Source organism: Drosophila innubila, assembly GCF_004354385.1.
Source record: "Drosophila innubila isolate TH190305 chromosome 2R unlocalized genomic scaffold, UK_Dinn_1.0 1_C_2R, whole genome shotgun sequence".
Classification (NCBI taxonomy): domain Eukaryota; kingdom Metazoa; phylum Arthropoda; class Insecta; order Diptera; family Drosophilidae; genus Drosophila; species Drosophila innubila.
In genome coordinates, this window is record NW_022995374.1 from 23,360,684 (window position 1) to 23,385,463 (window position 24,780).

Below are 24,780 nucleotides of genomic sequence, written 5' to 3' on the forward strand. Positions count from 1 at the left end.
GATAATGTGCCAGGACAATGAAAGGGGGGCGTGACAGCTGTGGGCGGGCGGGCGTCAAGCAACAAATGCGCTTGAGAAACAAATTTCGTTTGTTTGTATTGGTTATGCTTGGAGGAAGCTGCGAGCTGAGGCGCCTCTCAATATGAAGGCAGCACTAACTTTCAGGCATAGCAACAGTGGGGCAAACTAATCGTTGCTGCTGCTCCTGTCAACTGCTCTAACTTGTATTATTTTTATTTTTATTACGAATAAAATACTCTTGCAGAGAGTATTATAATTTTTTCAAGAAATGTGTAACGCTTCTTAAAAGGCAAAACACGCTTTGTTGTTTCGACAAAAATAAAAAATATAAGAATTTACATATTCGAATTTTATGTTTAAAAATTATTATTATGTTCTTGGTTTTTTTTTTAACTTGTTTTAAATTCTAAAATGTATTTTAAATAAAGAAAAATATACAAGTTAAAGAAATGCTTTTGTTTTGAAAATAAAATATTTAAAGTTTCAAACGTCATTTTACTAAAAACAATTTAAGTTGGCATATTTTACGAAAACTGACAGATTGTTTAAGCTTAAATTATCCCTAACAAAATCACAATTGATGTGTATCAATAAAATTTTAATTAATTTAAATTATAATAGTAAAGTTGGGACTGCTTTATCATATACGTAAAGTGAGTTGAAAATTTAAACATATTTTAAATTTACCGTGGTCTGCAAGAGTAACGTAACTTCGGAGGTAACTGTTCATTGTTGTTGTTGCTGTTGTTGCTGTTCTTGCCACGCCCCGTGCGCCCAGCGCAATCACGTGCCCAGCGACTTGAGGCCTGAGCACGCCCCAGGGAGCTGTCAAACTGAGAGCTGTGCGCCGTTTCAGCTTTTCGTTCCAACTGAACTAATTTCAAAATTTTTGACCAGCTTCCGCCTTTCTCTCAACTTTCCCTTTCCCCCCGTCGCTCAGCTGTGGACTGCTCAAAGTTGTTGTTATGGCTGTTGTTATTGCTGCCAACGAAGCTAATTAGCAAAAGGCCAAATGCGACTGGTCAGCCAAGCCAGTTTGAGCCAAGTAAAGCTTCTGGCAATGGCCAAGCAATGAGATCGTTGCGTTCTTTATCTAAATAAACAGTCCAATGTTTTTGTGGACATGACAAAGGGATGAGGTGTGTGTGCCGGAAGGGGAGGGGTGAGTTCCGTTTTAAAAATTTACATAAACTAATTCAGTAGCTGATTTGAATAAGGTAATGGACATTTGTCCTTGTTGTAGTTGTTGTTGTTGTTGTTGTTACACGTCCAGGAGCTGGAGACACAGGCTGAAGAAGAGAAATCTCCTAAACTCTAGAGCCGAGAGTACATTTAGATATATGTATGTATGTACAGTAGGTCAAGTAGTTGTTTTGACATAGAAAATAAATGCACATACTTGTTATTTACTTTTGAAAATAGCTAAGACCAATGAACGTAAGAGATTTTTAAATTTTCTTTACTTGTATTATTTAACATAAATATAAAATATTAACGACATGAATTTTCTTTTATTTTCTTTCAATTTGCACATTCTGACAAAGTGATAATTATTGAATAAACTGATTTGTTAATGTAAAATTAACGTCAGCAGTTTTGTAACAAAAATTCAATTTAATGGGATCAATTTAAATGGGAAAATATTCAAAAGAAAAGTGTTATTTTTGCCAATTAAAATAGGTGCATATGTTTTCACTGTTAAAACAGTTACTTGACATACTGTATGTAAGTATGTATGTTGTTGTTGCAAGTAGTTACCATGTTGGCTTAACATTCAGTTAGGTATGTTGCCCCACTTTCTCCCTACTCTCCTCCCTCTCCATCTCTATCTCTATCCCTATGTCTATTTGGTTTCAGTACCGGGGCTGCTCAGTGCTGCCGTCCCCAGTCTCAGCCTACAGCTATACGAGATGTCCATCAGCATCTGTGTAGGCCACTGGCAAACCGCCGGGTCCGCCACTTGAATTGAAGCTACTGAGGGACGCTGGGTCATAGGTGGCGCTGGTTGTCATTAGCAAATTGTTGCCCAGACCGGCAACACTCGTCGGTGGCAGATTCAGGATCTGCAGGCTGCCAATGGGCGCCGACACTGGCACGCCCACCAGACTGGCGTTCAGCAGCTGTTGTTGTTGCTGCAACTGTTGTTGTTGCTGTTGCTGTTGCTGTTGTTGCTGCTGTTTATTACGATTGGGATCCTTGAGTATGCTGTGTGGTTGGCGGGGCAGCGTTGCAGTGCCAAGTGGCAGAGCCGTCGTCATGCTGCCGTTGAGCGTTGTGCTCGTGGTCAGCGTTGTGGCACTCAGATTCACCGGATGCAGATCATGCAACATTTGCATCGGACTGCCGCCAGCTGAGGTGTGGTGTGTAACATCCGGCGGTGGCACGCCCACAACGCCTCGCAATATGCCACGCCTCAAGGTACCGGAGCCGCCAATGGCGCTGCCATTGCCAACAAGCGTGGCGCCACCGTTTGACGCAAGCAGCGCTGCCTGCGAGGTTACCGTTATGGGCATCGGCTGCATATGTGTCAGCGCCAAAGGAGGTCCACTGAAATCCAGTGCTGCCGGGTATTCCTGCAAAGAGACAGAGACAGAGATAGCGTGTGAGAGAGATAGATGCAATTAGCTACAAACTTTTTTGAAAAAATTACAAAAAATCAAAAAAAATACAATTAATAATACAATTTAAAGTTACAAATAATAAATAAGAAAAGTATTCACAGTACAAAAATTGGCTAAATCTATTGCATTAATGTTGGAAACGATATACATTTGTTGGATTTAAAAACGAGACAACACACAATATTTATAAGTAGACACTTCTTAAATCCGGATTATTTTAAATGGTACGATGCCTTTATTTGCGTATTTCCAAAATTTAAACAATAGAGAATTAAACTTAAAAAGGCGAAATCAACAATATTTTATGAAAAATCGTTAGAGTTTCTATATTTTTCCATACTCTTATCTTGTGGTTCTTAATAATACTTGTCGAACGTCCAAACTTGTTCAGGGAATCATTAGAATAAATATAGAGTATAATTGCTGTCTTTGTTCTCATAGTTCACTGGGTTCTCGAGTAACCTCTCTAGCTAGAGGCAAGAATTTCACCCAGCTCCTGAAATAGTTGCATCTGCATCTGCAGCTCGTCGGCTCAACGGCTCAGCGGCTGAATACAAAAGTTTTCTCATTTAACTGTCGTCATAGATATGAAATTTTGTGCACCCTGAACAAATTCAAGATGGCAACAAGTCAACCCCAAGTGATGTGCAACTTTCTGTACCCTGGAACTCTTCGAAGGTTGTATAAGGAGTATATTATCTTTGAATGAATTTACTCATTATATTTTAAATATTATTTGTTTTGGTTTAGCTAAAATAACAAGTGGATCAGTTAACATCACTGAGAAGTAATTGTTATCCGACAATAATTCGTACTTTTTTTTTTCCGATTTGGAATTAAGTCTTTAGCGTTGAATTTATTTGTGTAAAGTTATATAGTATTTTTTATTTTACTTATTTATTTATCTTATTTCCAAGGCTATCCTTATAAATTATTGCACTAGTCACAATCAAAAACAGCATTGAATAGACATATTGAACTACTTAGGCTATGAATTAAAAAACTTTAAATGTTATAAGAAAAATATTACATTGAAAAACATTACAGCATTATAAGAATAAACATTACATTAAAAAAAACAAACAGCATTACATTAGTATTATTATTAAATTGATCATTTAATATACAAATTTAAATATGTTTATGTTTTGTCTTATTATTTACTGGTTTTTCATAAATTCTAATAACTTATCCCTAAATTGCGGTGCGCTCTGTATTCTTTTTATTCTTTGTGGTAGCTGATTCCACAGACGAATAGTGTGAAAAAAATTAAGTATTATAAAAAGAAAGCAATATTAAACTAATAAATGGAACATTAATTTTATTTTATATTATACAATACTCGTCGATTTTGTTAAGATTCGTTTAAGAATTAGATAAAGTCCATTTTCAGAAAATTTTAATATAGTTAGCTCTTAAATTGTTGCTGCCAAGGCAATATAGGGTACCGCGTAGTCGCGCACTCTCAGCATACTTGCTTGCTTGCTGTTTCGATGCTTGTTTTTGAGCATCGTCTTAAGCTAATTTGTATTATTCAGATATGTGTATTCATATGCTGTCTGCGAAAGTGAAACTTACTTTTATACTTTTTCTTCTGCCCAATCCAGTATATCCAGGCATAACAAAACATACAAAACTTACTGTAAGCACAACACAATATGGTTTCATTCAGAATTTCATGTTTGCATGTCTCTGAAGGACTCGGAAGGATGCGGGTCCTTGGACTAACAAAGTGCTAATTAAAAAGACTAAATTCAGTTCGAAATGTTTGACCGAAAATTGAAAAACGAATTGTTAGCAAATTTTTGTTGTGAGTGTTGTTGTTGTTGCTGTTGTTGGGCATGAAATGTTTGTATGTGTGAGGTACGAGGTATGTACATGAAAAGTTACGGACAAGTTGAGAATTGCGAAATGCGAATTGTGAGTTGTTAAAAATCTGCTACAATTTTCTCAGTTGTTCTAGTTGCTGTTTCTGTTGTTGTTGTTGTTGCTTGTTTGCTGCAGTTTTCTTTTAGCTGGAAATATTATCTTCTACTTCAATTGACATGACACTTTGTGTCAGTTTGAAAATTGTTTCGCATGCAGGCGTAAAGTTCGCGTAAAAGTATTTTCAGCAGTTAGACCAAAAGTTTAACGCCACGCCCCTTCACACACACACACACACATACACACAACACGGTCTTGCAACTTTTTAGTTTTTGGATTGCAAAGATAAACTTCAAGTTGATCGGCAAGTAGCGCCTTGACTAATTGGAATATTGAAAATAACCCCAACATTGCATCGATTTTTCATTCTTTTCTTTAATACTTTTTTGAGTTTATTAAAAACTTAAATTTGTGAAAAAGATAGGGAAAATTAAAGAGACACGTTGATAGCCAACTAACTCAAGTAGAACTTAACCCGTTAAGGCAGCAGCAAGGACACAACATTAGCGCGGAATACAAGAAGTAGGAGTAGGAGTAGGAGTAGGATTAGAAGTAGAAGAAGAAAGAGTTGGAGGAGACACCCGCTTGCCTGGCACTGATTAACAAGAAAGACAGAGGAGGCCTGGGCTTGGTAGTTTAGGATAAAAGGACTTAAGTATACCAAGGCGGACATTTTGTATCAGTTTACAAAGTTAAATTGTCTTTAACGAAAGCTTCGAGTTGAGTTTGCCACGACAGCATGGGGGAAGTACACGGAGTGCGAGGGGGGGCCAACAATTTGTTGCACTCGAGAGCCAAAAAGCGAATCGGTATCGTTGTGTATGTGTATGTGTATGTGTATGTGTATGTGTATGTGTATGTATGTGTATGTGTGTGTGTGTGTGTGTGTGTGTGTGTGTGTGTGTGTGTGTGTGTGTGTGCTTAAAAAGGGGTTCGTTTCAAAAAACTTTGAACCTACGAATGCCACTTGAAGGTCCTTGTTGTGTTGTGTACATGAGAGGGGTAGGGGTAGGGGGTGGTAGGTGGTAGGGGGGATGGTGGTAAAGGGAACTTGCGTGTTGCCCAAGTTGTGCCGAGTGGCCGCTAATTCTGTGCTGTCCACGTGGTGGTGGCTCATTATTGTCGTTATTGTTAAAGTTGTAATGCGGCAAGGAGTTCATTTTGCGTAAATAGAATATCAAATGTATGACCACCCGAAGGACGCAAGGACTCAAAGACTCAAGGCCTCTATGGCCCTGCCACATTTACAGCCGTCAAACTTTAGACATTAAATCCGTCGAAACGGCGCCTGGACGCCTTCGACTTGTTTGGAGCCGGCTAGAAAATTAAATTATGGAGTGTGTTTCGAGTATTCGGTTATTTATTTAATCGACATCAGCTGCGTTGGCCCTTGAACTTTAAACACTGCAGCAGCGTTAAACATCGCATCGCTCACAGTGCGTATGCGCAATATACCGCTTGATGTTATGATGGTACCCTTCTGTCTGTGACTTTCGAACTGTTGTCTTTGACACTCTAGTCAGGCAGCCAGTTAGACAGTGAGAGACAATGTCAAGTGGCCAAAGCCAGAAGCCCGAAGCCCGCACAAAAACTAATTGAATTTCAAACTGTGCAAAACTCGCTAACAAAGTGAGCCAGAGTTAAGTTGGATGACGACACTCTCTGCACATGCTGCACGTAGCTGGGTTACTCGTACACTGCTCAAAAAAGATTAGTTACTTATTTCAATATTTGTGAATTAACTTTCGAAAATCAGCTATGTATAAAATGCTCTGGTTCAACTAAAAACATAATAAATTAGCATCTTAAATTCACATTTAGTTAAAATAATAAATATTTAGATTAAAAAAGTTTAAGAAATTTTTTATAAAACAAATTCACGTTTGTTTGACATTAATTTTTATATTAACTGAAAATATAACGACTTTTATTTAAATAATTATTCAAAATAATAATAAAGTAAAAACTGTTGTGAAATACATTTGAATCAAATTGAGATTTAGGTCGTCATTTTTCTCTGTGTAGATGCCACACCACAACGAAGCCTAGTTGTGAATATTCTGCATATATAGTATATCTAACTGGGCCAACAACATTAAGCTTATCAGCTGCAATTTTGCGGGAAGGAGGGCAAAGAAAGTTTTCCATTTTATTATATTTTGTAGATGTCAAACGGGCATAGAGAACGCAATTGGCAATAAAATACAAATTGCCGCTTAAATAGTTAAATGTTGAGCCACAATTTGTTATACCCTGTAACCGACCAGTGTAGATACAGACTGCAGTGCACTCAATTACGTATGCGCCGTGTGTGCCACTAGAAGAAAGAGCAGGAAACGAGAGACTGCACACAAGTAACCACATTTTTTTGGGTAGTCTCGATTTGGGCTTTGTTCGGTTGCAGATCAACTAAAAACGGTTGTTAAATGAATCTTTTTGTTTTTTTTTTTGTAAAGCATTTCGATTGAAATTTAATTTGATTTACTGTTATAAATTGTTTTTATTCATTCGGTTTTGTCGGATGTCGACCAGAGACCAGACATCTGTGCACCAAAAAGTAATTTAGGTCTGGGCAAATGTTTCAGCTAAAAAACCGCAGCTGATACAAGAACCCAACATGGCTCTCTTTCTGTCTCCATGTCTCTCTCTCTATCTCTCTCTCTCTGTCTGATTTGTTGCCGCGTGCTGAGTGCTCGCTATATATTTTGTAATTTTTCTAATGATGTTTATCAAATAATTCAATTTGGCTCCACAAAACATTTCTTATGTGAACGAGAAAAGCGAGCCTTTTCCAAAGGAGCGCAGAGACACACACACACACATACACAAACACACATATAAATATATATATATATTTATTATATACGCACACACAATGCCATTGTTGGCCAACTAAATCGAAATTGAATTTTTCTCCCTCGTTGACTAAAAACCGCAAACAAAAGGTTTGTGCCCCATGTGGAATGACTAACATGTGCAATGGCGCAGCTGAGCAGCAGTCAGAGTCCAAAGTGGTCAAGTAGCTGTCCTCAAATAGATGGAGCCACTGATAGCACCACTGTCAGTGTCACTCTATCATCTAGCACACACAGACAGAGACAGAGAGAGAGTGAGAAAAAGCGAGTAAACAAACTCAGTGGAATTGAGTAACTGGCCAAATCGCATAAAGCCCATAAAAATGGTCAGCAGCTAGCATAAATATTATTACATTAGTTGCCATTAGGAAGGAGCCTGGTCGGGTGTGTCCCCTCTAGGGGCTGTCCTTTAGGGATCTGCAAGCGACTGTCTACTAACTGCATTTCATTCGCATCTAATTTATACAATTATTGGACTGGCAGCGCCATAAAATGTCAGCTGACAAGCAACGTTAGGGAAGGACAGAAAGGAGCGGCGGAGGGGCAGTGGAGCCGAGGGAGGGTGAAGGATAAAAATAGGGCGGTGTCAACCGCATTGAGTGTCGTCTTAACTTGTCACATTTGCACCCCTTTAACAGGCAGTCAGTTCTGGCATGAGCCAGAAGTGATAAAAAAAAAGAGGAATACATAACCGTCACACACACACACACAGACACACACATATGCACACACACCTAATATCAGGGAACGAGGGTAATAAATTTCGAAAATTGATTCTCTCATGTTTATTGTGAATTTGTGGAATTTATATTGGGTTTGCAATGCGACACGAAATGAAACGAGCGGAAAGGAAATGCGATGCTTTCTGGCACGTTGGTCAGGTCAGTGTGTTATACACATGTGGCATGCCACGAATCTGCTAAAAGCAACAAATGAGCGCATATGTGTGTGGCGGCAAACATACATATTTGAAATCAAAATCACGGCGATACGCCCAAGCGAACAGGATCGAGCGATAAGCAGGAGGAGCATGGAAACAAGCAGATGGATCAGAGAGAGATGGAGATGGAGCAGGAGCAGGAACAGGAACAGCAGCTACTCTTTATGAGTGATGCGGAGCAAAACTTTGTTGTGTGCTATGTAGCGTGGCGTCCCATAAAACGAGAGAAAGAGATACAGAGGCAGATAAAGATAAAGAGTGAGAGAGAGAGAGAGAGAGAGAGAGAACGGCACTTGGGATAAATGTGAGCTACGATATGGCTGCTGTCGTCATAAACGTCCTCGTCCATGCTGCTGCTGCCATCGCGTATACGCTGCGTATGTGTAATATTAAATTGTTGTCTTGAGAAAATAATGTTTACTTTCGCCAAGTACAAACAACGCCAACGACAACGACAACGACAGCAAACAACAACAATGACAACAAAGCAACTGCAGCTACAGCAGATGAGGAGATCCCCAGTTTCACAGTTTTCCCAGCATCTCATTCTTCAAACTGCCCCTCAATCTGCCTTCATCCTTATCCTCATCCTCATTCTCTGACTGCTACGGGCTTGCAGCTTAATGCTTTTGAGTTTGTCATTTGTCTTTACAGCGTTGCATGCGGCACGCGGATTATAAAAGTCGAACCCAGTTAACTGGCAGTCTGGCAACCAGGCATCCAGGCATCCAGCCAGATGCCACATGGCAGTTAGCTGCTGTCCTGATCAAGCATATATATGTACATGTATATGTATCGGGTATATATATATTCCCTCGGCTCATTTCGCTTTAAATGCGATGCAAATGAAGAAGGATTTGCAGGAGCTGCCAACTGCCATTTACCATTTACCATCCACCATCTACCATCTACTATCTGCCGTCTGTGCCTGGCATCCAACTAATTGCACGAACTAATCCTTGGCCGTGACTAGCCATAAGCGAGGACATCCAACTGGGCGAAGCAGTCCATTCACAAGCAGCTGCAGCTGATTAGAGTGCCATCATACGAGCATTGAGGATCAAAGTATGTCGGGCCAATTAACATAAAGCTGCAGATGACAGTAGCAGCTTATCTAAAGGAATCTTAAAAAAGCTGTATTTTTTTTTAAGCATGCTCCATGTTACTGAAAGCACTTTTACAACTACCACATGGGAAATATAAGCCGGAAAGGCTAATGCTCTGGTCGAAGAGTAAAGATGCAAATTCTATGAAATAAATCAATAACCTGGTATCTAAACGCAGGACACATTTAATATACATTTTTTAGCTAGTTTGTACTGGAGTCTTATAGGATATCAATAATCTAGTTTTACCTAAACAAAACTAGCTCAGATAGTAAGAAAAAATATATGTTTTTAAATTTAAATATATTTAAATGCAGATTCAAATTATTTAGAAGTTAACCATTGTTAAAAAGAATACTTTATTTTACAAGAAATGTTAAACTATAAAAAAAAAGTACCAAGGCTTGAAATAGTAATTGAAAGCGTAACCTTTAACCGGTAATAACCGATTGAAATTGGTAACCGTAACTGAAATCATAACCAAAACAAACTTTTTAATTATATCGAAAACGAAATAGCATTTAACTTAATTATGTTGATCATCGTTTTTCAAACTTATTTAAATTTTTAATTTTAATGTAAATTTTATTTGAAATCAAAGAATTCTTGTTTATATATGTATTAACGTTCTTATAAAATTTATACCACATATATTTTTTTGTTTTTGTGAACCGATATCGTACCGGTATTTCGAAACCAACACCTACAAAATACAAATAACCGTTACGAAAGATATAACAAGATCTAACTTTAATTTTTTTCTTTAAATTTCATAATTTATATTTAATTTTATTTGTATTTGTAATCTTTAGCTTAATTTTTATACTTGGTAATTTTTGCTTTGCCGACTGCATTTAGTCGCGCAAAAATAAATAAATTTAAGAAATCCTGAAACCAAAAAAATCTTCGTAGCTGAAACATTACCGAAATCCCAAATGAAATGAAATTGGTTTCGGTTTGCTACCCTGAAAAATAACAATTGTCCTAAATGAAAGATGCACATCAATTTAGGGCCAAACAATGATTAAAAAGACATTGTTTTTAAAGATCGACGAGTTTATCATAGAATTATGTGAGCTTAAGAATTTAAATCAAAGTTGAAAGTTGCAAGTAGTACAAAGAAACATAATATTTTCAAATATCGTAAATAAACAACTTACCATTGGCGGATACGACAGATATCTGTCACTGTTCATGTTGTAGTAGGAACCATCTGGAGGCGGTGCAGGCGAGGGGGACGGAATGTAAACGCCCTTGCTGATGAGCATCTGATCGTCACGCGTCATGTGTGCCGCAGCAGCGGCAGCAACAGCTGCGGCATGACCATTATTGTGCCTGGGATGCGGCAGCGTGCAGGCATTAACTGCAACAAATAGAGAAGAAGGTAAGTAAGAATATAACTTTATTATTCAACATATTTGATGTATTTATTTTATGCTTTCAACTATTTAAAAATCGCACTCTTTCTGAGTGTGCTCGTTATTATTGTATTATTTTTACATTTTTGCATAGATTTATGGCAATTTTAATGCCTGGCCAGACTTCCGTTGGCCATTGGAGCTCAATTGATTTTATCCACAACCAAAAATGGCAGAAAGAGGTTGATGCTTTGGAATACACAACTGCAAATGACACATTTATAGTCGCATTTGCAACCAACAAAAAATAAAGGAAAGGAATCCAAGATGCAAGCAATTCGACAGGAGGCTTGTAAAAAAAAAAAAATAAATGGGATGTGTGTTGAATCGATTGGAATTCTGTTGGCGCCCACGTAGATGCAACATTTTGCTGCTTTCTGGTTCATTTCATGTGCAAACGTTTGGAATCAAATAAAACGAGAGGCCATTAATTGCAAGTTGCAACGACATTGGCCGGGCAATCGGAGTCAACGAGTGTTGCACGTGCTGAGGTTGCCATTCTCTTCTTTTCTCTCATTTTGTCTTTCGATAAGCCCTGATAAGCAAATCAGACTAAGCACTCGTCCATTTGTATGTATTTAAATAATGATACCTAACCTGTGATGAGATAAATTGCTTGACATTGCTCATGGCCTCGATTGTGGCAGCTGTGGCATCGGTGGCAAGGATACAGCCAACGCTTTAACCACTCAACTTAAACTCATTTGAAAAGGCGTGAAAGCCACAAACGTAACAAATTTGTAAAATTGTAAAATAGACTTAGACACCCACATTCCTTCCTCCACACACACACACACACACATACTCAAAAGCACACATTGTAGTAAATGACGTGGCACGGTGGAGACTTTGCATATTTCTTTTGGAATTATTTAATGAATCAAGAACGAATCTAGAATTGCAGGTATTAACATTTTGAAAAAAATTATAGTCCAAATCGTACAACTATATAGATGCTACATATTATCAATGAATTTCTTTATTTGTATAAAAATCTTTTATAATACAAGAATTTGTAGCTAAACCAATTGCTCTTGCATTTTTTAGTAAAAATAAATAACATATTTACAAGTCAGAAGCAGATGCTTTTACATATCAAGATGATAATTTATATCATAGAAATAAGTTAATTACTTTTAGAAAAATGAACAAACACTCCATAGTGCGTTGTATATTTGAAGCGAGCGCAGAAAAGTAGGCAACAATAATTTGGTTAAGGAAAGTTGAGCTGAGTTGAAGCTGCGGCCGTGGGGTGACACAGGCAGACAATTCGACAGCATGACATATGTATGTCCTGACGTTCCTATCGAGCAACTAAACTTGGAGCTTCAAGTTGCTGCTGCTTCTGTGGCACAGTGCTGAGGGTGCCTCATGTTCATTTTGTGGCTTGTTTACTTTGCATATGCGTACGGTTATTGTGTATGCGTATGTTGTACAATGTGTAGTACTGTCAAAACACAAAGGGGGGCAGGGGGGCAGTACGGAAAAGTTGGAAAGGTAGGTTACCTTCCTTAGCGAGGGGAAAATTCCCATGAATTATTGATTTTTCGATCAGCTAGCAACAGTGTTGAAAAGCACACTATATTATTCTTGGTGCTGCTGCTAAATCAGAGCAGACCTGAACAAAAGAGAATTCTAATCATTGTGCATATAGCATAATAAGTAATGTGTAATTGCCACTGCTTGCACTGGTCTACACAATTGCGGTCACATTCATTTCATATTTATAGCAATTGGGATAACAAATGTGTTGCTCTTCGTGAAAAATTCACTTCCACGTGTAGCAAAAAATAGAACGATAACTCTAACTTACTTGTAATTGGCTACTTATCGCTTAGGTAACCAACACAATTATAAACAACTTTTGGTTAAGCTGCTTAATTATTGAGCAAGTCGAAAAAATATATGAGACTTTGGTTTGAGGTGTGAATTTGATTGTTACAAATTTACGGGCCACTTTTACTTTACATTCTTAATTAGAATTTAATTTAAAACGATCAAATTATATAACAGCAGTTTTGATTCATTTATTTCAAGTGCCAGTCAGATAAATTTCCGCCATTTTGTATTGAAAAACTATCGCATCATCAAATCAGTGAATAAAGACACTAATGAGCAATTTTTACTTATTTCTGATGCTTTACTGTAGCTGTATTTTGCAAAAATATTAAACAGAGACAAGCTGGTCAAGGCTATGTTTTGCTTCGTATTCGACTTTGTATTTATTTTTGAGTTGTCGGATATTTGCACACACTGTTGTTGGTGGTTGTGTGCGGGTGTGTGTGTGTGTCTGCGTACATGTGTTTGGTGCTCATTAAGAGAGCGTCATTTTTGAATAGTGTCTCATTAAAAATGCGCTTTGCTGGACGACGACAACTGACGTGGTATGGAATGGAATGGAATCATCTATTATTTGATTGCAACTGAGGCAGTCGCAGGTGGCGACAGCTGACAAAAAGAATTTTCGCGCTTCTTCAACTGTATGTGTGTGTGTGTATACACATGTATACATATATACTATATTTGTATGTCTATGTGTTGTGCTGTTTTTCCTCACAGGGGAATTATAGCCTTGGGCGTCTGTTTGAGATTCAGCTTCCGGCAAGCATTTTAATTTTGATGCGACGAGGGATTTTTGTTTCACATATTTTTCGCCTGCTCGTTCGTTCGTTCTTGTTCCCATTCGCATTCGCCTTCTCCTCCTCCCACCTGCGTACATTTGTGCCGTGTTTTTTCTCTCGTTGTTATTTGGTTTTTTTTATTTTTTTTTTTTGGGTTGTTGTTTTTTGTGTTTTTTTTTGCCACCGCATAGCCGCATACATAATTATGCGCACTGGAGACGCCTCCGTCTCCGTCTGCATCTCCATCTTCATCTCCGTTTATCTGTGGCAAGTTGTCGTTGCTATCAAATGTGCCTTGGACTCGTAGCTGTTATTTTTGAAGTATGCTCCTTCACTTGCCAAATACGTTGACATAAGGTAATTGTATTTTATTTTCAGCGCAGACAAGACAAGACAAGCTGAGAGACAAGCCCAAAGACGAGATAAGTTAAGAGAGAGAGAGAGAAGAGACTGCAGAGAAGGCAAGACCAAAAGTTTACAGCTAATGTATTTTTATTATTTTTACGCTTTGCATTTCAAATGCAGTTGCTGTCGCATCCATCGGCAATGCTTTCAGCAATTTCCCAATGTTATTATAATACTGCCATTGTTATTTCATCTCTTTCATCTATCTCTCACTTTATTCGCTTTCCTCTTTTCCTTGCCAAAAAATGTGTCTAGTTTATTATTTTTATTTCAGCTTCTACTATTTTTTTCCAGAATTATTATTATTTTTTCATTCCCATATGGTTTGTCTGGCTGATGATTTTCCGCTTGATAAACGATGTGCTTAAATTTTAGTTGAGTTGCTGGAAACGCACTCTTAAATTAGCGCAGACTGCACGTGATTTGGTTTCAAGTGTTCAAGATTGCGATTGATTGTGTTAGTGTGTGTGTGTGTGTGTTAGTGTGTGTGTGTGAGTGTGTGTGTGTGTTGCGGTTGAAAGTGGATGCACACACATGCCTCAATTGAAAATCAAGACTGGCAAAAACTTTGCTCCTCAATTACAATTAAGATGGAGATGTTGCACTCAAATTGAATTTTCAGCCATCGCGTAGCTGATTTTCCTTCACTCTTCTCTCTCTCATCGTCTCTTCTATCTTAGTTTCTTAGTGTGCTGCTGCGCATTTTACCGATTTCCGTTTTTACATCGCTTTTATTTTTAGCTTTGATTGCAATCATGGAATAAAATCAGGCAACAACTGCAGCCAACTGACAAAAGAAGCCAACACGAATAGAACGAGGCGCTGACGTGCTGACAGCAACTCTAAACCCTAAACTGTAAACTGAGAACTGAACACTGAGAGTTGGACACTGAGCACTGTGAACTTGGTAGCTTGTTTTGACCAAAAGTTAATTATCTAAAATGCTTTTTCATGTGCTCTACGCTTTTTTCTGTGTGCTTTGTCCCTGAGCATTTATTATGCTACAACAGAAAGAGAGAGAGAAAGAGAGAGAGCAGCAAACTGACAGCGATATCTGTTAGTTCAGATCTTTGCTTGACTTACCCATATTATTCGGATATAATGCTGGCAGTGTGCCATCCTTTTGGTATCTAGGTGGTGGCATGTCAGCGCTCTCCACCAGATACGTCGATGCAGCCTTCTTGCGTGCCTCGTCCTGCGAAATACAGAGATAGAGAGAGAGAGATAGAGAGAGGGTTTGAGTAGAGAATGAGCAATCAGAGTATGCAACCTGAGACCGTGAAGCATGTCGAATCACACCACAAGTGTTTGAGTAATTACTCCCCACTTAAGCTATTGTTTTCATTAAATTCCGGAGTCCGTGGGCGGGGGGAGTGTTGAAAGTTATTGGCGCGCAATTGACAGCCGCAATGACAGCGACGACATGCGAGTGCACCTTTGTCTTTATCTTCATCGCCAACATTGCGTATACGCAATGTGCTGATTTATCATACGCCCCGTAGGCATGCGAACAAAGTTAACAATATACAATATACAGTTAACAGTTTACAGTTAACAGTTAACATCAGACGTTAGCAGTTTTTGTGGTCGCTTTGCCGCACCAAGATTACGCCCGTAATAAATGATTTTAATAATTTGAAACGATTTGTTCTTGCCACATCGCTGCTGCTGCTGCTGCTGCTCAGTTTGCTTTTGGTTTTGGTTTTGGCCTGGCTCAGTTCAGTCTCGCGCTCATCATTATCATCAACAGGGCGTAATTAATCACGACGTCTTAGCATGCTGCTGCTTCCGGCTGGCCTGACAGTTCCGGCTGCCTTCAAGCGCGGCGACCTCGATGTCAACAGCTCCTCCCTCCCTCCCTTGCCATTGCCGTTGCTCGGTTCCGGCGTTGAGTTGTAATTTCAAGCGCCTGGCAATAACTTGAGACAGCCCATACATTTTTTCATTATTCTCTTCCTTTTTTTTGTTTTTTTTTAGCCTGCCTAAATGTTTGTTACAGCATCAGCGTCGACAATTTTGCCTATTGTACTCATTCTTGCTCACAAATTGCATATTCATGCACAACAACAGGCAGGGGCAAAAAAAAAGGGCATAAGAATAGTTTTCGGTATAAAAAGAGGAGCTAAAAACCGGAGTAAAGTATGTGTGTGTGTGTGTAGTAAACTCACAATATATTCCGGTTGACTGCCCTCATTGGAGTAGGACTCGCTCTTCTCCGACACGCTGGACAGTGTCTCGCCGGTAACGGTGTCATTGTACGAGCTGGGCGCGTACATTTCGATGGTCGCCGTTTTGCCTGGTTGATTTGTAGTTTCCGCCACTGGATGCGACAATGGATAGAGCAGGCAGCAGTCCCATTCCCATTCCCAATCCCAGTCGAGTTCACGGCACACCAAAACAAAAACCAAAAGACCAAAAAAAAAAAAAAAAAGGTAGCAAGTATGCGGCGCAAATATTGAAAAGGTGTAATTGGCAGTGACATGCCGAAAATTGATTGGGCGGCGGCGCAGTGCGCCAGTCATTTGGAACACCGCACGGGCGGATCACAAGGGGTGGATACGATTGTTGTTGTAGTTGTTGCCAGAGGGCGTAGGCATGAGTGTAGGTGTGTGAGTGTGTGTGTGTGAGTGTGAGTGTGTGGGCGTGATCGTGGGCGTTAGCAGCGTTTCAGGCAATGCAAATCAAATGCAAATAGCAAAGATTGTCAAAGTGCCGAGCAAGCAAATGTTGGCCAGCATTGCGGGATGAACAGACCGAAGGGGAATGGAAGATGGAGTCGGTAGTTGGCAGTTGGCAGTTGGTAGTTGGTAGAATCATTGGGGTATGGGGTAGACGCGGCCATTGTGTTAAATTATTCACATTTGGTGCAATGCCATCGACGCCGTCGTCATCATCGACCATTTTTATGCCGACGCATTTGTGTTGTGTGTTGACCATGGTCAAGGGGAAAATCAATGCACGATGTGCAGTTCGACGTTGCGAAACGCAATGAGTTGCAGTTGTAACAAGGATAGAGGAAACGCAGGGAATGAAAGGAAGGTACGAGTAAAAATGCAATTAAATTTGTATATAAAATGCCATTAAATGATTCATGGCACATTTTCACAAATGGCAACGACAAAATGACCGCGCCACATGGTTAACACGTGTTTTCCGCAAAGTCAATGTGGTCCATGTACATATGTGTGTGTGTGTGTGTGTGTGTGTCCATGTGTGTGACGTTTGTGTTGTGTTGGTTCGGTTCGTTGAGTGCATTTGATTTTGTTGGTTGTTGCCATATTCGCATGAATGAATGAAGCATTTCGTTGAGTGTTTCGTTCAGTTATTCAGCATCCATGGTGAGAAGAGAAGCCAAAGGAGGAGAAAAACGAGAAAATGAGAAAAGAGAAGAGAATAATGTATTAGATTTGTTTGGCAAACACTTTTCCAATTAACCTGAAATGTTGATGCAATGTTATTGTTACAGTTATTGTTATTGTTGCTGCTGTTGCTGTTCCTTATATTTACGAGTATAATAAAAATATATAGTTTTTTCTGACTTTAATAGCACATTTTTAAATTTTAAGAAAAAATGTTTCCTGTGTAAAAATTACCATAAATATTTTAGATTATTGGTAGCTTATAGTAATATATAAGTTTTGATGACTACAAATGACATTTGTATAAATCTGTACGCGATAATTATAAATATGTCCACAAAAATGCTGCTTTATATAAGAGTTGTTATAATTTAAATCGATATTTACAATAGATCACTTAACTGAATTAAAACTCATTGGAAATTCGCAATTTTCGAACTATTCTAATGGATTCAAGTACATAAATTGGAATGCACTTAATTGTAGGTCGTCAATTGTAAAAGGTTCCCAGCCGTGTGCTGTTGACAACATCACGTATTTATTGCAGCCCAGCGTAAATAAAACATGTTGTCGGAAGGTAACTCTAAAAGCGAACAGCCGAACAAGCCGACAAACCAAACAAACAAGCAAATGCATTCAGAGTTTAGTGAATTAAAAACATTTTTTGGCATTTGTCACATGCTTTATTTACGATGACTGTGGAGTCGGAGTTCCACAGCCAATGCCGACAGGAGAGCCACAAATACAGCCCACTAAAAAATAGTCAAATGCATTAAATAATGGCCGAGTCTGCAATCAATTAAGCGAAATATAAAAAAATAAAACTATCAGCTTTTGAATGAAGATTTATTAGCCACGTTGGAATTTTTTATCAATTGCAGCTAGCTGATTTAAGCATTGGCTTTATGTCATTCCATATTTCGATTCTTAAGAAAGCTTTGTTAATTAAAAACAAATATTTCGTTGCAAATCTTATGTAGCGAATGTTATGTTTTTAAATTATTTAATTTTTTTTAAATGAAATAAGATAACGAACGAAACCAAGAGTTAAGTCTTTTTTATAACCTGCCATCCTCAAACTCCATTTTTTTTTTACAAAAAGTCGCAAGACTGCGAAAGTTTTGTGATTTCTCCATAAAAAGCTATTCAGAGATATAAATTAAGCTGTAAATGACAAAGTTGGCAAATAAAACAAAAACTAGGAGAAACCGACTGTTGGAGACCGTGTACTAAATTTGTGATAACTCAAACACACTTAAACAATGTTGATATGTTATTATGTTGATACTTATTATATTATTATTAACTTGCTCTTGAAAATAGTTGTTTAGGGAGCGATGCTAAATTATAATATGTATGTATAAACTAAATTCCTTGAGGATATTCAGGGATTTTTGTATCTCTAACTTTATAGACCCTTTGGACTTTTCAAGTACAGGGCTTAAAAAAGTAAAGGTGAAAGTGTGACACTCAACTGCTTTAGGTAGCTTGACTTGACGATGAATGGACAGACGGAATTAATGGCCAGAGAAGGGGCTTATCACTGTCAAAGCTTGCATCATCCAACAACGTTGTCGTTGTCGTCCTAGTTATCCTAGTTGTCGTTGTTGCACAGCAGTTTTTGACGGAGTCGCACGACCGAGCACACGACAAATAAGCCGGAGCCATAGTTGGCGCTGTAGCTAAAGCTTCTGCCACACTGGTATGCCGCATGCTGTGGCAACTCAGCAATAGACAGAGACAGAGACAGCGACAGCGACAGAGAATGAAAGAGAGGGAGAGGGATATAGCTTTTGTTGTTTTTGGTTCTAGTTGCCACCGTTGCACTTTATGCCTGACACAGAGATTACAAATTTTGCACTTATGCCACGCCAAGGCCAAAAAATCGGGGAAATACCAACAGAGGAAGGCGACGGTGCCGGTGTAGGTGGAGGGGGAGGGGGAGGCAGGCAGGAAGGAGAAGCGAACGGGATTTCTTTCGCATTTTGCACTGCTGCCAATATATGTATATGACATGGCTTAGACAGCTTTTGCGGTCGTCAGAACAGTTAATGACGTCGCTGTTGACGGTTACGTCTGCTTTGAAGGCTTTTCTCTTAATCTGCTGCCCTGATGCGGCTGATGGTCTCTTGCCCTGATGGTCTCCACTGCTTGATGGGTTGACGGGTTGCAGCTCCCAAAAAAAGCAGAATTCTGCCAGTTATTCTCTGACTTATGCTTATTCGATTTTTTGCCAAAAATCACAGCTGTTTTTTGATTCTGTGCCTCTTGGTTTTTATACCCCTAACTGAAGGCATTATATTTGTATGTCTAAGATGCTTAAGGTGTTTCGGACTCGTTAAACTAAGGCGAATATTCTTGCTTTTAAAAATCGGTATTTTTAAGTAGTGCAATATTGACATAAAAGACATTTGTATGATTTACAAATATTATTCATTAAAATTTCACAAATTTGTTTTTTTTTGGATCGAACCTCTATGCCATAGGAGCAATAGATCGATAATAAAGTTTTAGTATGAAAAACTTCTTGATTTTTTGAGATATCTTAACCAATCTGATAGAATATGCATTTAGTTTGGTATTTTACATCCTGGCCAATATTGGTTCAGATCGGTTTCCTATATCATATAGCTGTTATAGGAACAATCGGTCGAAAATCAACTTTTAGTACAGAGTACCTGGGCACAGGGTATCCTACTGTAGAGCTTGCCCGACTGTAGCCGCCGACTTGTCTATATTCCTATCGGGTTGCTTTCTTGTGAATATTCTGGATTTTTTATATCAATTACGTTTTTATAATATAATATTTTAAGAGCTGTCTACCTGTTTTTACTTCAAAGAATTTTAAAATATTATAGATAAATTGAAGGCTACTATCTTATATTAGAAATCACAATATTTAGTTCCTTTTTAAAATCTTTTACTCTTTAAGATTTAAATTACGGATAGTCTTCAAAGATTTTAAAGATAGTAATTTTTTTCATTCCAAATACTTATGGTACACAAACAAAATAGTAAATACATTAGGGTACATCAATTTTTTCATAAAAAAAAAGTGGTAGCTAAAATTTGTAATTTACAGTCAATTCTAAGATGTTTTCACCAAGAAACCGTAGCTATAAAATTAATTCCTAGTCCTCGCTTCTCGAGCTGAAAATATTTTTATATTTTTTCGTAACCCTGACCGTAGATTACGAATTTGGTTTACCATTTTATAATTGTTTTGAGCCCATACAAATCGATGAACCCTAATAGACATACAATACAATACGAGATGGTAAGGTTGTTCTAAGCATTTAAGTTAAAAACTTTCGGACAATGACATTGGCGCCCATCAGTTTGACAGTCTCTCTGTGCTTATCTCAACTGATTCGATGGCACACTCCCATCTCCAGCTCCAGCTCCAGTTGCGAGTTGTGAGTTGCAAGTTCCAGGCCTCGGGCTGTAGTTGTGGCCTTAGTCAATTGTTTAAAGAGTGTCAAAGTCGAGTGGTTTACGTAGAAGTCCGTTTGTTTTGGAGTAACCGTAACCGGTCGCTTATCGCTTATGGCCACGTTGGCACAAAACTTTTGCCTTGGCCAACTCGTTAAAGTGTCGCACTCAACTCCCCCTTTCGCGCTCTTTCTCACCCTCCATATCTATCTCTATCATTTTTGGCATTTCGTTTCTTTTTTCGGTCCGTTCGTTTTTATATCATATTTATTATTGACAGTAGCCAGTTTTGAGTTTGGCCAAAATTTTGAGATTATAAGCATTGCCAGAAATGTATATAGAGAGAAGTCCTTATTTAAGGCCCGTTTTTGTAAGTTCTAGCTAAGTTGTCAGTTAGCTAACTAAAACATAATCGCATACTCGACTGTCGGAGACCCCGTACTTACTATGGAAAAAGCTAAAAATATTCTGCTCACTTGACGCCCTTGCAGAGCGCTGTACTAAATTTTACACTAAGTTAGATACATATTGTATAAGTTTGGTTATGATATCTCATAAAACAAAAAAGTTTTTCACACTAAGACTTGATTTTCGACCGATTGTTCCTATGGGCGCTATATGATATAGTGGTCCGATCGAAAAAAGAAACAAACTTGATCTGCCTGCAATATAGAGGAATCTACATACCAAGTTTGGTGTCACTAGCTTTTAGATTGTTCTTATAATTTGGATATGCAATTTTCTATGTCGGTTTTTAGGCGGTAAAGGGGGCGTGGCCAAATTCTGAAACAAACTTGATCTGCTTGCAATATAGAGCAACCTACTTACCAAGTTTGGTGTCTCTAGCTCTTATAGTCTCTGAGATCTAGGTGTTCAAACAGATGGACGGACAGACGGACAGACAGACAGACGGATATTACTACATCGACTTGGCTATTGATGCTGATCAAGAATATATATACTTTACAGGGTTTGCCACGCCTCCTTCTGCCTGTTACGCACATATTCGTTAAAGCAAACCCAATAGACCCCTGTCCTTTTTTTAAGCACAGGGTCTTAAAATCCCCCTTTAGCTTAAATATAACTGAAGTATGATAAAACGGGACTTCGTCGAAAATAAGTTACTACATAGCAGGAATCGGAGTGCTTTTTCAAAATTTCCATTTTGCCTGAGTGAAAATTCTCTTTTCGGCAGTTTTTCCCTCTACACACTTCATATCTATGGGGGTCAAGCGAAATGGCAATAAACATTAGGAATGGCATACTACAGGATGGTCAACTTGCATAAGAATGATATATGAATGTGTATCTTCCGAGTACGAGTATGTTGGACTATGTTGGAGTCGAGTCAATGACCGTGGGAGCAGCGGAATAGCCGGACAGTCGGATAGTCGGATAGTCGGACAGTGCAACCTCCGACCAGATGCCAACCGCAGACTTTTGGCATAGTTTATCGGACAAACGGGCAGCAGCAAAGGGGGGAGAGGGAAAGGGACATGGGAAATGGCCAATGGCAATGGCAACAGCGAAAGCTTCTTAGCCATGTCCGTGTCTATGTCCGTGCGGCGCAGTTTGGTTGACTTCCTTTGAGTTGACGGGATGAGGAGCAGGCGGTTGAATTTCTTTTCCGTCATGCTCCATTTTGACACAAAAGCGCAAATGCACATTAAAAATGCATATCCCAAGGACAACAACAAAATACGTAGAAAATAAAAAAAAAAACAACAACAGCAACAACAGACAAACAACAACAACAAGAGCTGCAAGCAACCCACAAGTCAAGTTTCGCTAACGAAAGCATTGAAATATGCACAGATATCTTCGGGCTGAGGCTAGTTCCTCTTACCACTCCCCCCCCCGCCCCCGCCCCCGCCCACTTCTTCAGCTGCTCTTCTATGTTCCGCTTGCCAACCGCTGTCATTCTGGCCAACGCACCAGTTTCCCTGACAACTCCTTTATGGCCAAAAAAAAATGCTTTTGGGCATTGTCAGTTATCGGCTTATGGCAGCAGCAGCAGCAGCTAAAAGGAGAAGGGACAGTTTGAGTAAAGGATGAGAGGGGGGAGGGAGGGGGGGGGGTAAGCGGTAGCCGAACATTGTCATAAAAATGTTGTTGTTGGTGGAGAAAGACAGTTTTGCAGCTGCAGGCTCGGCTCGCTCGACTCGCTTAACAGTTCTTGTAACAAGCGGCTGTTAAGACTGAAATATGCATTTCTTTTGTGTAGTGCCAGGGGGAAAGTGAAAAGGGGTGTGAGAAGGAAAGGGGGGAAAGCTCACTCTTGCAACCAGATCCAAGCCAAGCGCCATTTGTTCAAACATAACTGTGCTCTGTGCATGCTAGAAATGAGAGAAATTGCCAGTACCCTCCATCTGTAAACCCGCCCCCTCTCTCCTCCCCCTCCCCTCCCGCTATTCACCGTTTTCCCTCTTCCGTATAATAAAGCCAGCTGAAATTCTAAGAAAAATATCTTATTTATGTCCTGCGGCTGTAGTTCATGCTCCGCTAGCGAGTGCCTCGCGTTCATAATGTCAAAAATCTTGGCCTACATTTCACACAGAACCCAATTGGCGAGCAGTCCTAGAGTAAGACAGGACAAAGGCGGAAAAGCATTGGATGCCCGATTAAAAGATACTGCCGCGCCGTTCTCAGTTACACAAAATGAAAAACAAACAACTCCGTTTTGAATTATTACATTAATTTACAATCAAAGTACAAATTGCATGTTTGCATTTGAAAGTGAAGACCAAATTATATTGTGAAGCTTTAAAAGGATACTTTTTTTTCCGAAGTCATAATTATAGTATAATTATAATAAGATGTTTAGATGTTAAATACCAAAAATAGATCAAAATATAATTTATTATAATAAAAATATATAAAAAATAGTTTTTTTTATAGATTTTGAAGATTGATTTTTCAATGCATTGTTAAGGGGTCACTGAATGATATTTTGACATAAAATCAATTAAATAAAATTCAAAGATATTAATTGCAAATTGAAAAATATCTCTTTTTTTTCTCATTTCTCTTTTTATGATATTAATTGTGATATGCTCAAATTGGAAAATATTTTATGAAAAGTTGAGCAGAATCTTAAGTTGATGAGTTCGGCGTTATTTCATGAAAAGTCAAAGCGCAGCCAACTTCACGCGTCACTTTTAATGTAGAGTTTTGAAGTGTGTCAGTTTGTATATAAATAAAACTTTAACACCTTCACTAATCAAATCAAAACTTCTTGATTATATTTTTACTACATATCACAAAATCATAATCGGTACAGTATACATTCACATATTTACTTCTACATATGCATGTATATTTACTTATGTGTGTGGAAAGGGAACTATTGTAAGAAAGATATGGTATATACTTGTAGGGGAAACAAGGAGCCATCAGCTGCCCTGAGAAGTTGGACAGGCGGGCAAAAAGTCAGAGAAGTTAAGCAACTCATAAGTCAAATGTTTGCCGAAAGTACGAGTATATGAGCATACATTACAACTGCAAATAGCGAGTATACGACGCGTAGGATGCGGATGAGCAAAAGGAGTCTGAGCAGAAGGACAACTCGCAGTTAGAATGCTGCCTCTTTTTCCGCCTTTTGTACGGGGCAAACAAGCTGGGAATTGGGCGGGATACTCTGATGAAAAGGAGCAAAAAGAAAAGAAGGAGCAGGAGGCGATGGAGAAGGAGAAACAGAAGGAGCATTGCTCCATGCACACGTATATAAGAGTATGCATAATTTTTGGTACGCTGCATTGGGACTGAAACTGGAATTGGGATTGGATTGGATTGGATTGGGTTTGGGAATGGGAATGGTACTAGGTCTGATTGAGATGCTGCTGCTGCTGCTGCCGTTCCTTCTGCATCTGCTCTGCGTGTCAAACCACTAAATTTGGCTCAATGAGAAATAATTTGGTTAGCACGCCCAGCCAAACGTTGGTTCATCTCTGGCCAAGAATTTTTGTGTCCTGGCATTTGGTACGTTGAAAATGCTCTCGTTTTGTGCTAGCACTTTCAGCACGTTTCAGTTTGGTTTTGGCTTTTGAGACCTGACCTGCCAATGAAATGTCTTCAAA

General features: G+C 38.8%; 1 protein-coding gene across 1 annotated transcript in view; it reads right to left on the minus strand.

The window, feature by feature from the left end:
- Positions 1 to 1,837: 1,837 nt before the first annotated feature.
- LOC117783789 (nephrin) overlaps positions 1,838 to 24,780 on the minus strand; it is a 79,673-nt gene continuing 56,730 nt past the window's right edge. The window contains exons 20-23 of the mRNA XM_034621334.1: positions 16,082 to 16,233; positions 14,997 to 15,108; positions 10,630 to 10,832; positions 1,838 to 2,594 (exon numbers count right to left, since the gene is read on the minus strand). Coding sequence (XP_034477225.1) covers positions 1,923 to 2,594; positions 10,630 to 10,832; positions 14,997 to 15,108; positions 16,082 to 16,233 — 1,139 coding nt within the window. The 3' untranslated portion in view covers positions 1,838 to 1,922. The remainder of the gene's footprint in view (positions 2,595 to 10,629; positions 10,833 to 14,996; positions 15,109 to 16,081; positions 16,234 to 24,780) is intronic.